The 18552-nt window shown below is 40.6% G+C and overlaps 2 protein-coding genes and 2 non-coding genes across 6 annotated transcripts; all 4 read left to right on the top strand.

The window, feature by feature from the left end:
- The first annotated feature begins 2192 nt into the window (after positions 1–2192).
- Positions 2193–6182, top strand: gcshb (glycine cleavage system protein H (aminomethyl carrier), b). Its single transcript, XM_030095719.1, has 5 exons — positions 2193–2417; positions 3310–3389; positions 5312–5375; positions 5461–5592; positions 5757–6182. Exons 1-5 carry the CDS (start codon positions 2267–2269, stop codon positions 5852–5854), a joined length of 525 nt encoding a protein of 174 aa, XP_029951579.1. The 5' UTR covers positions 2193–2266; the 3' UTR covers positions 5855–6182.
- A 2721-nt stretch (positions 6183–8903) lies between these two features.
- rpl13 (ribosomal protein L13) lies at positions 8904–13286 on the top strand. Of its 3 annotated transcripts, none has more exons than XM_030095690.1 (6): positions 8904–8968; positions 9400–9517; positions 10482–10623; positions 11804–11977; positions 12659–12715; positions 13080–13286. In XM_030095690.1, the coding sequence occupies exons 2-6, from the start codon at positions 9414–9416 to the stop codon at positions 13236–13238; spliced, it is 636 nt and encodes a 211-aa protein (XP_029951550.1). In that variant the 5' UTR covers positions 8904–8968; positions 9400–9413; the 3' UTR covers positions 13239–13286. The 3 variants fall into 3 exon arrangements, with proteins under 3 accessions (XP_029951550.1, XP_029951559.1, XP_029951567.1); XM_030095699.1 differs by having other exon boundaries at positions 8940–8964; XM_030095707.1 differs by lacking the exon at positions 8904–8968 and adding an exon at positions 9009–9030.
- LOC115394880 (small nucleolar RNA MBII-202) lies at positions 11647–11719 on the top strand. The gene has a single exon (XR_003932183.1). It is a non-coding gene; the product is annotated as a small nucleolar RNA MBII-202 (small nucleolar RNA).
- On the top strand, positions 12910–12985 carry LOC115394877 (small nucleolar RNA MBII-202). The gene has a single exon (XR_003932181.1). It is a non-coding gene; the product is annotated as a small nucleolar RNA MBII-202 (small nucleolar RNA).
- Positions 13287–18552: the final 5266 nt, after the last annotated feature.

The raw sequence follows: 18552 nt of genomic DNA, 5'->3' as shown, positions 1-18552 counted from the left end.
TCTGTTCTGAGCAGCTACAGGGTAGTTTGGAGAGTTGTCCATGTTGTTTTGAGAATGTAATTTCTGTTTCAAGAAATGAGCCAAACCAATAGAGAAAAACTGTAAGAGAATACAAAACCAAATAAATCTTGGAGCGAAACTTTTTTTTAACACTCATTTTTAATGTCATAGATTGTCTTGGACTTTTTAGTGGTTCAACATCTGTGTATCACATTTCCCGCAGAAGTGGAATTTATAACCAACAAACTTGCAATATTTTGAAAAAAAAAAGGTTTATGAATTACGTGTCAAACTATAGTGCAGGTGTGAATAATGACCTGTTAGAGCTATTATGAGATTTGTGTAAATATTGGGGATCGGTCACAGAACACGTATCGAGGTAAACTCTGTCAACAATGGACCTGAAAAGTAACTGAACATCAATAATTCATACAAACTGGGACTATGGCTGTGTTTACCTTGCGAGTGGTGACCTGTAGGTTGAATCCTGAATTTTGTCTATTGTCAGTTGGGATGAACTCTCAGCAGGAAAGCACTAAACCTTGTTCTATCGCAACTAAAACAAACTGGATTTTGCAACTTCTCCATTGAATATTTAACTATTTACTCTGCAAATAAAGCATTCCCAGCTTTGTGTTTTTTCAATTTTCAGATGTCTTGTCTCCTTTAACTATAGGTATTTTCTGCCATACAGTGATCTGACACGAGTTTTTCATTTAATTGAGGAAATTTTTACAAGAGAATTTTAAAAAGAACAAGGAACAGTCCATCATCTCAGCAATTCTGTTGTCAGAGCACACTAGGGCTGAGGGCACACGCTAAGTACACTAAATCCTCAAAATTAGTATCAACAACAAAGATAAAAAGATGACAAAATTACAAACAATACTATTCCTTTACATACACGACTCTCAAAAAGTCAGATTATGTTTGGCTTTTTGGTCAAATTTAGTCTAAAATGCACTATAAACTTTACAGGTGAAGTTATTGTAACCTTCTCTAAACTCTTGATTGCATATTTCCAACTATTTAATGTTTCAGTACTCTTTGCACAACTTGTCGTTCTCTCCAATTCCAACTGGATGACTAACAAGTTCACTCAGCCCCCTGGAGCTTGTTTATGTCCCATTTATGGATAAATTTGTGAGCTCTCTTAAATGAAGCCTGCAAGTCTCTACAGGATTACCTGTACAAATAAAGGTTAATGATTAAAAATGAAAGTGGCAAGTAAAATGAATGACATAAAGTTTCTTCAGAAATATGCCGTGATGGTGGGATGTGGTGTAGGGGGACAGGCATCCCTGAAAATTGATTAATAAATCCCAATTGTTGTTTGTTATAATTCATAAAAATCATTGGGGCAGTCCTTGAAATATCTGGTAATTGAAAACTATAAATGAATGTTGCGTATCATAAACAAAGTTGTAAGCATACGCAGAGAAGTCTAAGCACCAAAAGATACCATTACAAGTGTAAAAACTAGTGCTTTCACATGATTAAAATTGTCTAATTATTGCAACTCTGTCCACAATTAATCACGATTAATCGCATCATTTGTGAACTTGTAGTTAACACACAAAATCATCCATTTAATGCACCAAAAATGGTTTTATCTGAAGCAGTTTCACATAAAAAAAACCACTCACAAATGTGGAATTTGAACCATCAAACATTTCTAAGTTGAGATGCTCAAGGGAAGGCCAGTCCCATTTTCTCTTTCGTTGTTGAACAGTACAAATCATAAACATCCACAGTAGGATATCTGTAACATTTTCAAGTTTCAAAGGAGCAAAAGGAGTTTTCTCTCCTATCTCTTTTCTTTGAAACTCACCCAAATTCTGCAATTATTCACAACGATTTTTAAAATAAATCCTGAATGATGTGATTAAAACTGACAGCACCCCCAAAATATTTTCTGGTAGGGAAAAATACGAGGGTTTTATTTATTATTATTATTATTATTATTATTATTATTACATGACACCAGAATTGATGCCTGAGGAGGCCGCTTTTTGCCCGTAAGGCGTATGTTGAAAAACGCATGCGCATCAAACATTGTACGAAAGACAACGTGCAAAAAACGAACCAAAAAAAAAAGAGAGAAAGAAATGAAGAACCTGGTGATGTTGGACCACCTCCTTCACGCCCTCCTCCCACAAACACGCGCACGTGCTGACGGGAGCACGCAACCAGTGGGATGGTGCGCGCCCCCGCGGTCAAGTGTATGTGCACCCAGCTAAAGCGGTCGGCAGCACAGTGAGTGAAGATGGCGATGAGAGCGGCGCTGCGGTGTCTCTCCGCAAACTTTTCCCCCAGGCTGCCTCAGCTGTCGCCGGCAGCGCGGTCCTCCGCCGCCCGGCTGCTGTGGAGGAGCGGCTCTCCCCGGACCCTGAGCTCCACCTCGGCCCTGTCCGCAGGTAAGAGAACCGGGCCGGACTGGCTGCCGGGAGCCCGCTCCATGTGGGGCTCGGTCCCGCATTCCTGTCTGACTGGAATGGGCGAGAAAAAAAAACACTCTCACGCAGTTTGTGTCTCTTTCCCACAGTGGAGCAGAGGAGACAGCTTGAAAGTTTGTTTTTCTTTTAGCAGGTGGCGGTCGAGGTTAAACTTTCGCAGCAGCGCCGCACAGATTTGTAGTCTTTCTCTGTGAGAGTTGGCTCCAAGCACGAGCTCCACATTTGGGGATGTTGATCTGAAATTGCATGCGTCTCGTGCACCAAGAAGGACCTTATTAAAACCAGTCACCCGTGATCATGGCCACGTGCAATTAATAGTGGTGGACTGAGTATTTGAATTGTGCACGTGAGCCAGATTTGATGCTGTTTATTATTTGCAGCAGTGTGTATTTAATGTCTAAAATCTACGCCTGCGTGACCCTGGAATGGTTTGTAACGCTACAGAAAGGCAGTGCAGCGGTCATTCATGTCCATCTGCACAGTCCCTCAATCTGGTTCAAACCTGTATTCTTCTGCATGGTCTGATGCCAGCACTGGAAGTTGTTGAGGCATTACAGTTTCTGGCTCTGGGTGTTGTGAAGATGACAGCAGGAGAGAACATTCAGCTGGATCCGTGTAGGACTCCACTGTGATCTCAAGTGTTTTTTTGCTTTCTGTGAAAATCATTGTTGATGATGAAAACCTGCACCTCTCAAAAGATATTATTTAAAAATGGCAGATCATTATGTTGCATGAGTAAAAACAAAATGGTTTGGTTCAACAGTTTGATTTATTGTCAAGCACTTGTTCACGAGATCAAAAGTTTTGTTTATGACTTTCACCAGACTAATTCCTTCCTTTGCTCTTTGTGCAGCCCTAAAGTTCACAGATAAACATGAGTGGGTGCGAGTGGACGGTGGAGTCGGCGTTGTGGGTATCAGCAGTTATGCTCAGGTAGGTTGCTGAGTCCGATCCTCTGCTAATCACTGAATTATGACACACATGGTTCAGAGGTTTACTGATGGCTATCTTAGAGTAGTGATATGATCATGTATGTTGTGCGCACCTTCGTGCTGCACTTTGCCCCCAGCAGCCTTTCTATAGCAGGAATATTTATTGTTTTACAGCTGTTGTTTAAACCTATTCATTCATTAAAGTGCTCACCCTGGGCGATATGGGGGTTCAGTATCTCGCCCCAGGTTCAAGACCCCTCTATCACCTGAACCACAGCTGACACTGTTTTCTTATCACTTAGCCCATTTCTAATGCTTACATTTACATTATCCATTAACCCCCGTATCATCGCTTTGTGAAGAAATGCAGCTCTGATAATTTCAGAACAAAGTGTGGACTTTATCGACTTGTGCCTGTACTGCACTTGATCTAAACATTTAGCAAACCTGAGATGATGTGAAGGAGTGAACTGTAGGTGCAATTAAGACAGTCAAAAAAATTCAGCATTAGACAACAAATGGGCTTTTATTTTTTTATTTTTTTTAGTCTTTTCTGAGTCAAATTTTAGTGTCTGAAAAGAAAAGGCTGTTTTATTTCAATGCTTTAATTTCATTGTTTGTCCGGTTCAATATGGCAATAAAACATCAGTGATTTGATCTCATATATTCTTCGACAAGCTTGATTTTGGGGTTGAAGCAGTGGTTTTAAACCTGTTTCAGGTGTTTTCCACCTCTAGCCCGAAGCCCTTACCGTATATACAGTGATCCTTTAATTCACAACTTAGTTTTATCTTTGTCTTCTAATGCATTTACAGCAGGCAGTGTTTAGGACAGTCGAAGTAAATCTTTTCACTCTCATGAAAACAATTTCAGGTTGTAAAAAAAGTTTCCTTATCTTTAAGTTGTAGTTAAATTGGGTGATTAGTGAAGTTTCCTGCAGTTAACTATGGATTGTTTTAGTAACAGTGACTGATATATGCTGCTGTTATGCAGCATTTTGTTGTTCATTACTGAGTCACACTGGTGTGTGGTTTAATTTTTTTTGATCAATAAAAATGACAGATTAGTTTACACAGTTCTACATGTTGGTCTACATTTAGGAATACAGGCAGGTCAACTGGTTAGCATTAGCTGATATAAAGTCACTTTGAATCCTAAAGTGTTCATGTAATGTTCCGTTTTCACTGCTGCACAAAGAAGAACCATGTTTAGGATTTTAGTCGTAGTTTAATAAGAAATTTAGGTTTTATTGTAACACTGAACTTTTTCTATATTTTTCAAAATCTTGATACATTTAACTGAAGTGAACCTGTCACTGCCAGGATTTTTATCTACATGACAAATATATTCAAATTAAATGTGTTGAGAGCCATGACATGTGATGCGTGCAGGCCAGTAAGTCCTCAGGATGGATCCTGTGGAAAAAGGCTACAGTGGGGCAGTTTCATTTCCCTTCAGTCACAAAAATTAGTCCCTTCTTTTTTTTTTTTTTTTTTTTAATCCCAGTGTGTTTATGCAAGTGTATAATATTCATGTAGTAGTTAAGCTTGAGTCTTATCTCCTGCTTTGACTCCCATACCTGACAGGGTTGTCAGTCGTTCAGTCTCGAGTTATTAAACTTTTGCTGTCATGTTGATTGTCAATATTAAACCTGTTGCTCACTAGCTGTTCTGTCTTCTGTTGATATGTTAGGTCTGAGTTCCCTGTGCAGACAAAGCACTGTGCTACACGTCAATGTGGGACTGAATTACTGCGAATGTCTAAAATAGCACTAGACATAATCTACCACATTTTAATGAATGTACACACTTTTTTAATGTTCGTTATGATCCTACTGTTACAGAGGAAGCATGGATGTTTCCGTTGACTCAGATTGTGATATTTAATCCAGTCTGGATTCATCGGCCTCCTCTCTCCTTGTAGGAAGCGTTAGGTGACGTGGTGTACTGCGGACTTCCTGAAGTTGGCCAAAGACTTGAACAAATGGGTGAGGGGCCGAGAGACAATCCACGCTCTCTGAGTGCTTGGTTCTGGAACAGCTGAAGAAGAAAGCCTGTGTGTGTGTGTTTCAGAGGAGTTTGGTGCCTTGGAAAGTGTAAAAGCTGCCAGCGAGCTGTACTCACCTTTAACAGGCGAAGTGACTGAAATCAACACAGAGCTGGCAGAAAACCCCGGGCTCGTCAATAAAGACTGCTACGCTGAAGGTAAACACATGGTGATCGTCGCTGCTCCCTCCCTGGAACTTTTCCAGCTAACTTTGATGCCATGAAGGTTGAATGAACTAGAATAACCAGAATAAAGTTACACCCTGCCTGTTTATAAAACCAGTTCCTGCGTGGCTTTCAAACCATGATCTCCTGTCTTCCAGGGTGGCTAATCAAGATGACCATTGAAAAGCCTGAAGAACTCGATAGCCTCATGGATCAAGCTGCCTATGATTCATTTCTTAAGTCACTTGAAGAATAAATCAGCGGAGTCACTGTGCTGCTTTGTAATGTGATTAGTCGGCAGGGTTACTAACATCTTGTGTGACGCACATCTTCATCACTGGTATTTATTTTATACTGGAACCGCGCGATCAAAATAATCTAAAATACTGAGTTAACAATCTGTCTAGATGGCTTAGATACTACCAAATATAAAGGGCTCTTACACTCAAGATCTGTCTGTATTTTTGGGTCTTGTTTGGTGCTTTGCTCCATTTTTTTTCTTTTTTTTTTTTTTTTGTGCAGATGTGGTAAATGACTGGGAAGTGCTGTGTCGCATTCATTTAATAAAATTTGGTCCTTGTATGAGTTCACATGCCTTTGACTTATTGATTAATGGATGTTTGCAAAGAAAAAAAAACACATTTATGACAACTTCATTGAATTTACAGAAATATATTGCTGGTGTTAAAGTGGCATCATTTTTACAATGTGTTCCAAGCCGCCATGTTCATATGTTGCTTCACATGTGCTGACTGAGCGAACCGCCTCTTTGTAGTTCCACACACCTTGACCTTTGGCCTCAGGTGAAGCTCAACAGATTGCAGAAAGCTTGTTATCAATCATTAATACAACTGTGGTTTAAAATCACTGACTGAGCACTGTGGGCCTGAAAATGGAAAACAAACTCACGTGGGCCTTTCCTGGCTCAAAATGCAGAGTTTCTCTCAACAAGAAGCAGAAGGATTTAAGCCAATTTGACAATTGACTGATTGCTTAGACAACTGAATCAGAAAAAAACAGAACGTTTTCACTTAATTTTGACATAAGGATCTTAATAAATCTGCAACATAAAGCTGCAACATTTTTAGTTGTTTTCACAATTCAACATTGCGTGCATGAGTATTACGATATAAAAGCAATTGATTTTTATTCCCAACAGACACTTACCTCTGTAAATATCTAACTTGTCTCTTCATGCTCATAAGAGACAATCTGACTCACCAGGCAAGTTCAGGCAGGACAATAAAAGTGCAAGTAGATCACTGTTTTGGAAACTTATGCATGAACAAAAACATTTGATCAATGAGGAATTAGCAACTACTATTATTTACAGAGCATATCACTGGTAAATCATTGTGGGCACCTTGTACTTTTTGACCAAGATTATTTGCGATCGTCAGCGACAAAACCTCTGGTCTCGAATATCTTTAGCATAAAGTTGGACTTTCAAAACCAAATACTATTTTTATTGTAGTCAGTTATCCTCTATTTTTGTATCATTGCTATACATTCTTGTATGAAAAGAACATACATGCATTGCTCGTCTGTGCTCAGGCTATGTAAAAATAGTTACTATACTTTAAAGTTAGTCACATTTTCATAAAGCAATATGAGCCTCACCTAGAAGAAAGGGACAACATTATTTTTATATTTTACATTCTGCTAGAAGATGTTGACTTGAGTCAGTCTGAAAGCTTTATTTGAGGCCGTACTTGTCACGCCTTCACTGTAATCCATCTGTGATCTTCTGCAGTGGTTTGGTCACAGTGTGGTAATAAAGTTCTCTTATCAAAGTGACCTACATCACCACCGACACCACCAGTCAAAAGCGTTGGACACGGACACACCTTCCCATTCAATATTGTTCCTTTATCTTTTCAACTATTTACATTGTAGATTCCCGCTTAAATCATCAATACTATCAAAAAACACACGTGGAATTCTGTAGTGAACAAAAAAGACTCCTGAATTACAACCTGTACTTCGCAGAATGAAGGTAAAATGGTCAACAAGTGCTCCCAACCCTGGGAACTCCTTCAAGACTGTTGGAACACCATTTTAGAAAACCACATGAAGTTCATCCACAGAATGTCGAGTGTAAAAAGCAGTAATAAAAGTTGCTCTTTTGATGAGTGTAAAATATAAACCATTTTGAGGTATTTCACACTTTTTTGTTTACTGCACAATTCCATATGTGTTCATTCACAGTTTTGATGCCTTCAGTGAGACAATGTCAAGGAAACTAAGAAAAAACACTAAATGAGAAGGTGTGTCCAAAATTTTGACTGGTAGTGTACCTACAACTTACGATTAATCACAAAGTAAATATTTCTGCCAACTGTCTGCCATGTATAGCCTGTCCCAAACTATAGACTGTTGGGGGGGAAAAACTACAACAAAGAAGTAGTAGGTCTACATCTAGTGGCCAGAACAAAAACTTCACCTTTATTATGTTTTCAACCCATTTATAATTCAACACTGACACCATATACTACTACTACTACTACTACTAATAATAATAACAATAATAACAATAACAATAATAATAATAATAACAGTAATAATAATAATGATGATAATTATATTAGTAATGAAACTTTATAGAACATTGATGTTCCCTTTTTCATTCTTAATTTATTACATTGTTACAAACATGCAAAAAAGAAAAAACTTTCAATTTGCATACATTTTATCTAAGCACACGCAGAATGAATTGTTCTTTTATTGAAGCTTCATTTCAAACGTGCAAAACAAAAAACAAAAAAAAAAAGCAAGAGCAATCAAAGAAAACAGCATTCAAATTACAAAAAATATAGAAGAGACAACACAATGTAAATGTGAATAAATCTATATAGACAAATCATACTTGCATGACTCGGCATATACAAAAAATAATAAAATGTATGCCTAAATATACTCATACACTTAGAAATACACATCCAGTTCATCATGTCTGAAAAGAAGAGGGGAACGTGTTTCTTTAAACCCATAAAAAGATTAAACATAAAAACGAGAACTCATTACAGAGTTGTACTAAAACAGTTGCTCACTGTTGTGTTTTAACCACCAATTTGTCTTGTGCGCTCCATTTATGTGCTTGTTTTTTTTTTTTGTTTTTTTTTTTTTTGCTTTTCTCATTTAAAAGCAGCAAATATGTCGCAAATCGAAGATTGACCGTGATTATTCAGTGTCACGCTCTCATGTGTTCGTTTGACCGTTCTTGTCGGTCTTTTGTACCCGGAGGGGGAATGCTCTCTCTCTTTACTCTTTGCTGAACACGAGTCTTCGCTCATTGGCTGCTGCTCACATATCCCACAATGCGCCGCTTTTCGACTTCCTTTTTCCTTTCGGCCATTTTCCTCCCTTGTAGGTATGAGGGATAATTCTCCATGAATTTTAAGACAATCTGCTTCAATCCTCGTATTTTAATAGGTGCATGGCGCTCTCTTTGCTAATATCACACAGCGCATTTTGTCGTCTTCCAAATAAAGTGACTATCTTCATGAAAACGTCTGTTGATATGCAAAAATTGCCATGTTTTCATGGCATACCCGAACACTCAGCGAGTCTTAGCATTGGCGCTACAACTGCAATGGTTACTGCTGAAGTCTTTTACCGGTTTCCTAGTAAATGTCAACGCACACACTGAATTGATATTCAAGTTGATTTTGTTAGGAATGTTCGCGCGGAGCCTTCGGCTCGAGAAGTTTCTCACCAAGCTACCCCTTGGCCTGGTTAGCATGTAGCTCAGTGTGCCGGCATGACGAGTCGCTGATGTCCGTGTGCCACGCTGTGTTTCAGGGAAGTAGGCAGCCATGGCTCCCAACCGGAATGGAATGATCCTGAACCCTCACTTCCACAAGGACTGGCAGAAAAGGGTCCGCACCTGGTTCAACCAGCCCGCCAGGAAGATCCGCAGGTGAGCACAGGCCGGCTTCACACCGGAGAGAGGCTAACGAGCTAGCATGGCGTATGAGAGAAGCAGCCTGGATGTGCTCAAGAGCAGGGCAGACGCTGGAGTCCGTATTTAATATGAATGCTTCTGACTGTCTGGACCTGTTTCTTCATGGAACACTTACAACTGAGGAGAAATGGAGCTGTCAGCAACGCATAATCACTGTTCAGGAGCCACTGCATCAGTGTATTGAAGAACTTGCAGTTATTTTTTTGTTTCCACATGTGTTGCAGTTAAAGATGTCAGATTTTACTACAATAAAGCAAACTAGGCTAAAGGTTAACAGTTTAACTCCTCAAATTTCATATATAGAGCTCTTTGTAGAAACTAAAGGTACAGCTACCATGAAACTACTGCATTGAATGTTTGTTGATAATCAAGAGTCTCTTGGTATTGAGTTTTGGCTCACGTGTGAGTTGTAATATTTTGTTGTTCATTCAACACACAGATCTGAGGTGAATTATGTTTGCACTCATTGCCAGTGTTAGTTTGTTTCTATAATCCTGACCGATTCTTTTCATTTCTCAGCATATCTCTGCAGATAAAATGGCTGTATCTGGATAGGTCAATAATATATTTTGTGTTGCAAGCATGCACTTTGTTTTGTGCAGTAACAGCCGTTGGTGACAATACTTTGTGTCACTTGCAGTTTCAAGGGTTTTTTTTTTTTTTTCCAAATCAGTTAGAAAAGGTTTCCACAGTATTACTGCAGCGTTGCATAAATGTTCCAGTGACTTCAAATCAACCAGATGGCAACTTAGAAACGCTTGGTAGCGCTTTTCAGTTTCATCTACTTCTGCATGTTTATGAATTCCAATGTCTCAAAATGGTTAAATCGACATTTTTCAGTATTCTGTACGTGTTTCTTGATGCACTTGGTTTGTGATCGTTGTCATTACTTCTGTCTGACCTTGCTGTTTGTGTTCAGACGAAAGGCTCGTCAGGCTAAGGCCCGTCGCATCGCTCCTCGTCCCGTCGCCGGACCACTGAGGCCACAAATCAGATGTCCCACCATCAGGTACCACACCAAGGTCCGTGCCGGGCGTGGCTTCACCCTGGAGGAGCTGAAGGTAAAAACCCCCATCCTGTTCAGAGTTTGAATGTCAGTTTTTTTGTGAGAGTTATGTCTTCCCGTTTTCACGTCCAGAACATTTAGATTTCTCAAATCACTCTCCTGAGAAGAATCGACCTGAAATAGACACGAAACCAGGAAATGCTGCTGCTGCTGGCGCCCCAAAACTTAGTTTGTCAGGATCTTCACGTCAGAAGTGCTATTGACATTTTGTGTGGATGGAAAGCACAACGAGTTCAACCTTTCTTCAATGACTCATGCTTTCCACCCTGCCAAAAAACTCAATAAAAGAACATGAAGTGCAGCTCAGACACTTGTGTGTGTGTGTGTGTGTGTGTGTGTGTGTGTGTGTGTGTGTGTGTGTGTGTGTGTGTGTGTGTGTGCGCGCACCGTGCTGTTCCTCCTGCCATGTACTTCTCCTGCTGTGGGAGGACGGCTAAATGATTGTTGATGTGCATCACTGTGAACTTGATGGTTGTTGTTGTTCACAGGGAGTGTGCTGCAGCACGGTTAAATGTTTTAATCGAGGTTATGTTGTAAACCGGCTGCAGCTGCGTTTGGCACATTCATTAGTGCCAATAGCCACTTGGGAATGTTGGTCTTTGGCACCATAAGTACTGATGCTCAGTTTCATTAAATCAACCGCTTTTAGAAAATTAAATTCTGTTAAAGGGAAAGAATATTTGTTGCAAGGGTCTTTATTTCAGGAGCATAATTTGAAGAAATGCAGTCCCTATTGGCATTATTTATTGGACATGATTGTGGTTTAATGTTTGTCCACACTTTAACCCTTTGACTGTGAAACCAAAACAATTTTCATTCTACTGAAGTTGCTCGTCCCCGACGTAGACAGAGTTCTTTCGTGATTCAAAAGCAAATGGCAGATTTTGACGGAATTCTCAAGTTTCTGTGTACATGATTCTGCTTTTTTTTTTTTTTCTCCCATTCTATTGGCTATACATCTATTAAACACCTGAAGTTTCCTTCACTGAGTGTATCAACAGCAGTTTGAGCAGTCAGATGATGACAAATCTCCGGAATCTCTGTATTCACTTGATGAAAACTTTGAACCCTTTTCTGATGACTGCTTCAGTTTTGAAAAGTTAAAATAAGATCTTGGTTTCATTCGGGGCGAGTAATTCAGGGGACCCTCATCATGCTGTGCTTCTCTTTTTCAGGCTGCTGGTATCCACAAAAAGACGGCTCGCACTATCGGCATCGCAGTTGACCCTCGTCGCCGCAACCGATCCACAGAATCTCTTCAGGCCAACGTGCAGCGCCTGAAGGAGTACCGCTCCAAGCTCATCCTGTTCCCCAGGAAGGCCTCGGCCCCCAAGAAGGGAGACAGCACTGTGAGTCCCTCTCAGGCTTCACACGCAGCAGGAGGGTTTTTAAAAAGAAGAAACAAACTGGGTGTCATTTTATTGGGTAGCTTATGGCTGTGCTTTAGCTGAATTCACGAGACGAGACCTGAAGCGTTTATGGAAGGCAGGCAGAGGAAGTTAAAGCTCAAAAGTTTCTTTTATCAGCCCTCAATGTTTCTTGATTCTTTTCCTGCTTTCATACAAACTTCTTAGCGATGAGCAATGACCCCAAAACTTCATCGCTGATGGTTTAGTAATAAGTACGTTGGGCTTTTCTGCTGGTTGGTGCGTTGGTTTCATAACATTAATTGCACTGAATCCACTTAATTTTTGAAAAGTAATTCAACCATCTACTTTTTCCTTTTTTTTTTTTTTTTAAATGAAACTTCAATGCACTAAATCCTCGGTGTGTTTGCTTCAGTTTGGCACTGACTTTAGTTTCTTGCTGCACATGTTAGACATTTGTCTTCTGCTCTGGCACTCTGACCCCTTTAGCATTCAGAACTCTCACTGTTTGTAAATGAATATTGTAAACCAAGGACTTCCATCAGCTTGAAACTCAGCCTTTCAGTTGTCTTTCTTTGTGTAGTTTCCCCGTTCTTCAAATGCTGCCTCGGCCAACAGACTGACTCCTGATGTGGGCTAAACTGATGCTTTGAATCTTTTCAGGAGGAGGAACTGAAGATGGCCACTCAGCTCACAGGTCCAGTCATGCCCATCAGAACTGTAAGTCACAGCTCCAGCAAGATGCAGCTACACGTGTATTTAGAGAAGAGCACCTGCTTAATGGAAACAACTCAGTTTTCAAGCCTTTAAGATGTTTGAAAATTCCTGTTTAATGTAACTGAGTGTTGATGTGCGAGCATCACGGTTCCCACAATGACTAGAAGACAGAAATATCTTTCGTGGCAGCAGTCAGATGATGACAAATCTCCGGAATCTCTGTACGTCTCTGATGAAATATTTGAACCCCTTTTCTGATGACTGCTTTTCATCAAACTAGTCCATGTGTGGAGCCCCGAAACGGGCTCGAGTATTAACCAGAGACGGGCTGTGGAACGGTCTGACGCGGTCGTTCTGTTCTCCTCAGGTGCACAAGAAGGAGAAGGCCCGGGTTATCTCCGAGGACGAGAAGAACTTCAAGGCTTTCGCCAGCCTGCGTATGGCCCGCGCCAATGCCCGTCTGTTCGGCATTCGCGCCAAGAGAGCCAAAGAGGCTGCCGAGCAGGACGTGGAGAAAAAGAAGTGAAAATAGTCACTATGGAACTTTGCAAAATAAAGTGTTTAAAAAGAGAAACGAGGGGAATGTCGTGATTGAGTGGAGTGATCTGTGCTGGGTTTTCAGATAAATAGTATCATTTATGGAATTCAATTTTAGAAACTTATTTTTGGTTGACAGCAGCAATCGTTAACAAAGATAAAGGAAAACTGAAACGGGTACTTCATGGGTACTGAATATCTGCAGTCTGATTCTGCAGCCGCGTGTGGCTCTTTGTTTTTTTATTTTTTTAGCTTATTTGCACACCAGTGGTTTTCAGGAGGACTCTAAGTCATGACTGCTTAAGAGTCAAAGTGATGAAGCTCAAACGCTGAGGTTGGTCTGAAAGAAAGGTGAAACTGCTAAAATGGCTGAAAAAAAAGTTTCCCTTCTACATTGTAGTTTAAACTTATTGAATGCACGTCTTTGGATATCAGAACTAATTGAAACTTAAAATACAAGCGTGTTTCAGGTGAAACGTGACCAACAGTTCTTAGGCTGCAGCCGTCTGCTCTGAGGTCATGGTTCAGTGTGACAACATGTAGCATGCTCATTTTTATGAAGGAGCTGATTAATGACTCATCATTGGAAACATTCAAAATGATTTATTTCAGTTCAACATTTAAAAGACACATCTTCGATGGACTTGGTATTTCTGATGAAAGGAGCATATTTGCACCTGTTCATTTGAGATGAAGCACCCCGGTGACATTTTCAGGAAATCAATAACCTTTGGTTTGCGCTGACCAAATATCCAAAACGTAGCGTGTGGATTCTGTTGAACTTGAAAGAATAAAAGCACCGGGACACCGCCGTACGAAGGACATAGACGCTATTACGAGTGCAGTACTTTCTGAAAGAACACCATGACCATCACCGAATGATCAATATTCGTGCTACAGACGGGCCCTCTCAGGTATAAATAAGCTAGAAAACTGACATTGGGTGAATTAGTACAGCCTGAGTGCCTCAGAACCACTGCCTGTTTCTGGTGTTGGGAGCAGTAGGTGGCACTGCAGGCACAACATATCAGACTCTAATAAAGACACAGTCTCAGAGTTCTGGGGCTGTAGCTCCTGTTTTGATAGTCTAATTGTGAAAAGTGCATTTTGTGTCTTTCACCATTTGGAAAACTCACCCGAGTTACTTCAGCATACAGGCGGTGAATGTTAACTACGGCGTGAGCCTGGTAGATACTTCAAGGACATGATGTACAGCATGCTAATGAACAGGTGGAAGAGTGGAGGTCACCAACAACCTCCGACTCAGAGAAAGGTCAGGAGAGGCTGACAGTAAGTGAAAAAATAAAATCCCAACGGGGATGGTAGCAGCTTTGCTCTTGGACTCGTGCAGGAAGGCAAAGCTGCATATTAAAATCCATCCAGAAGGTTTAGATGTAGAGCGTCACTCAAATCAACTGATGATAAAACGCTGCAAACACTTTTCCAGACAATGTGAGTGTTCCATATCCTGTGCTGTTCTGATCGGGAGGAATGGGTTAAATTAAAACGACAGAGGATCACCGTGAGACCGTTTCTGTACGTTACTCACTGTTGAGCGTTAAAATGTTTACAGGTCCGGAGAAGCTGCGCGGCCCACCGTGTTGGTGTTTACTGAGAGAGGGCGAGCTTCGAGTGTCCTTGTGTGTGTTTGTGTGCGTCTGCTTGAGTGTTTCTCCGTGTTCCAGCAGCCTGAATATTCATAAATAATTCAGCTAATGAAGGTGAGTGGACAGTCGAGTTGTTTTGGATCTGCTTGATTGATATGTCTGAAGTGAGGCCTCGGGATGGCTGCTCTCCGGGTGCTGCAGGGCGTCCAACGCCTGAAACGCACTGTAGAGGAAACTCCTGAGTTTGAGAAACAGGAAATGAATCTAACTTTGTGTGTGTGGAACAGTGACAGAACCAGTCAGAACCAGAGCCTGACACTTTGATGTCTTCCTGATTCAGTGGAAATAAGCAGTTTGACTTTTCAATTACTGTGTTTATTTAATCAACTGGCTTTTGATAAGTATATTATTTTTAATTCTAAAGAGTGCATCCATGTCAGTGTTTATAATCCAGCAGTACAAATCTCTTTCTCAGGCTTTGTTTGGATATTTAATGGGATATTGTTGTTGGGTGGATAATCGCTGGCTCACAGCCTCACATAATCGCTGAGGAAATGCAATGTTCGTCCATTTGAAGAGCTGGTCGTCAGTGTCTTGATTGATTAGTTTGCTGCAGTCTTGCTTTGGGATCGTCTCAGATGGTCGACTCCATTCTGTTACTATACAAATGTAATCAATGGGATTGTTCATCCTCTGCGATGAGCTCCACTCTGATCCTCAGTCTGTATTTTTATTTTAGTCTGACTAAAAAAAAAAAAAAAAAAGAAATCTGAGACCTCTTGCGCCATAATATTTGCAGGTCAGTAATATAACAATGACGGATGATGCTCCTGGAAATATTTAAAGCCAAGCAATCTGAAACACAATGTCAGTTATTGATGATCATGAACTGAACTCCTCCTGTTTGGGGTATTGTACATGTGGTGCGGACAGGAGAGCCAAAAGAAAGCACTGAATGTAGCTGGGGAGATAATCCATGTGTAAACGCAGGGAACGTCCTGTGAGGTGTTGAACCCACACAGCAGCAGCAGATGGCTGCTGTTTGGAGCTGTGGCGTAACAGGGCTCAGGTGTGTGCCCCACAGCAGCCGCTTTCGACCAACTCCGGATCCCCGCGTTAAGGAGAGGCAGTGAGAGAGAAGAGAAAGCCCACTTTAGGTGTCAGGAAGCAGCTGGATTCTGTGTTAAAGACACTTTTAGCTGATAAAGACTGAAATGATTCTTCGAAAAAAACATCGGTCTGAAACAGGGCTTTGTGTTCATTTGTGTTTTAATGTGCAAGCTGCATGTTAAGCAGCTCAAATAGTGCTGATGATTAAAAAAACAAAAGAACTGGCTGAATGTTTTGTTTTCTACTGCCGGCATGAGTTGAGTGCCCTGCCTGCTTGAATGCTCGGAAAACCTGTCAAAGAATCAATTATGTCTTCTATATCTGTTGAAATGCTGCAAACCCAAACAAAACAAAGTTTTCTTCATTGAAAAACAGATTCAGGATGAGACTTAACAACCTTCTCAGCAGCTCAGTTAAAGCCAACACATTCCTATCATCAGAGAGTGCTCTGTAATGAACAGACCACCACACCAGGCACAGTTTCAAGAATCAAAACAATGCTTTTATCTGCAGTTTTAAGATTGGATGTTGATGAACCAAGATTTCCTGAGTAATTGTGTTTTAGAAAGTGGAGAGCTGCTGTTTTGTCAGAGCAATCCATGAATGTTACGCAATGTCTGGAAATACATTCATGAAAATAATGCATTTGTGGGTGGGCTGCAGAATGGTGTGAGCACAGATGCTGTGTTGGAACAATACATTATGTAATATACATCGCTGTCAAGTGACTGGAAATCTACATTGTAAATCAGTTCCTAATCATTTCAATATTGGAGATGTGCACGCATTCATATCTACAACACATACAGTATACATATGGATATGCGGATATGTGAATTTTTTTCATAAACTGACAGAGCGTGGAGACTGGTCCTCAGCTCTCTGGGGCTTAACACGGAGATTTAATTGTGATCTGCTGGAAGAGCAGCCTTTTTGAGCTCCTGTTGTTTTGCTCATGTCAGCCTTGGTTTATTTATTCACTGTGTTGGACAAAACCATTACATGTACAAATGGACAATATGAATATTATCAAGATGGCTATGAGAAAAACACCTGAGTTCACTTCTTATGTTCATGAGTGAAAAAAAAAAGTCTCTATCTTGAAATTCCAGAAATAACAAGGGAGACCTTCTAAGTGGAACAGAATACACTGTTCAGGGTTCTCACTGAAATCCTAGAATTTGATTAGAATTTGCTTCTGTTGAACATCATTAAACCACTTCATTATAATTCCTCTTGATTGGAAAGATTTCTTATTGGATTTCTGGTAAACAAAATGCAAACAAACAAAAAAACCAACAACTCAATATTGAAGCCTTCATCTACTATTTCATTTATTTATAAATAAAATCCATTATATAGACATGTTCTTGTTTTTACTGGAAGGAATTGATGCTTTACTAAAGCAGATATTACTTCTTTGTTCGGAAAGTCTAAATTTGCTCAGAACTGGAAGAAATCGCGAAATGGTGACTTTAGGATATATGGTCTCTTGCTCTCCAATGGTTGGGAAAGACTGGATTATCATAGGATTCCTTTTGGATATGTGATATGCAAATTCATGTTGAGTGATATTAATCCCTTCTAAAAATGTACCTCTTTTGAGCTGAATTTGAATACATTTGTGGTCCTGTTGGCTTTAAACGTGGCGATATCTGTGAGTTCCTTGTTCTTTTTATTGTGTTTTTTAGTGTTAATATTGGCAAATGCAGAGAAGGTTTCAGCAGAGCTCAAAAGGATCGTGATAGAGCATGAATTCAAGCATGCCATTTGTTGAGATTGTTGTGTATTTCACTGCTTCATTCATGGGTCTACATTTAGAGCCTCCCTTGTCAGCAAATCACACAAAAGCGTATAGCGCGTGATCGCCGCATGTATTTCATATTGTGCTGCTTTTTTTGGACGCCTGCGTGAAGGCAGATGCCTCCTCTCTCTCTCTCTCCTCCAGACCTTTTTTTTTTTTTTTTTGAATTGAACTCTAAATAAATCGCCCTGGCGCTGGCGAACCGCCCATCCTTGCATCAGCAGCTGGACTCTCTCCACTCCTCCCCGTCGCCACGAGCCGAGCGCGCTCCCTCCTCTCCGGTCCAGCCAATGAGTTCCAGCCCAGGAAAACAAACCAGGCAGTGTGTTATGGGAGTGGACTAAACAAGTAGTTTCCAGGAGTAGAGGAGCAAGAAAAAGGTAGGAAGTGAGTTTGTGGTCCGGAACTTCTCCGTCGGAGCAGCTTATTGATCCGTGTTGGTTCCTCAAAGTGCGCGTGGATGTGTTTGTGAATGAGTCGGTGCTCAAAGTGCGCTTTTTTTTTGCCTCGCAGGCGGACAAAAGCTGACCCTGGATTTTCTCCTGCATGATTTGTTTTTTAAGATTAGATATTAGCAGTCCTGTTGATTTGTAGCGGTGAAGTATCGATTGACCATATTAGTGAAGTAGTTCTGCTGGATCTGCGGCTGTTCGCTCCTGAACGTTACATGTTGCTTTACCTGCTGCTGCTTTCCGTCGTGAGAAGTTTTGCTTCATGTGGTGAACTGGGTGGTGTTGCCGAGTTAAAGCCCCTGACTGTATGTGGAGCATGGCTGGGAGAAG

Source organism: Salarias fasciatus, chromosome 1 (genome assembly GCF_902148845.1).
Source record: "Salarias fasciatus chromosome 1, fSalaFa1.1, whole genome shotgun sequence".
In the NCBI taxonomy this organism is placed as follows: domain Eukaryota; kingdom Metazoa; phylum Chordata; class Actinopteri; order Blenniiformes; family Blenniidae; genus Salarias; species Salarias fasciatus.
This window is presented reverse-complemented; position numbering and strand designations above follow the sequence as displayed.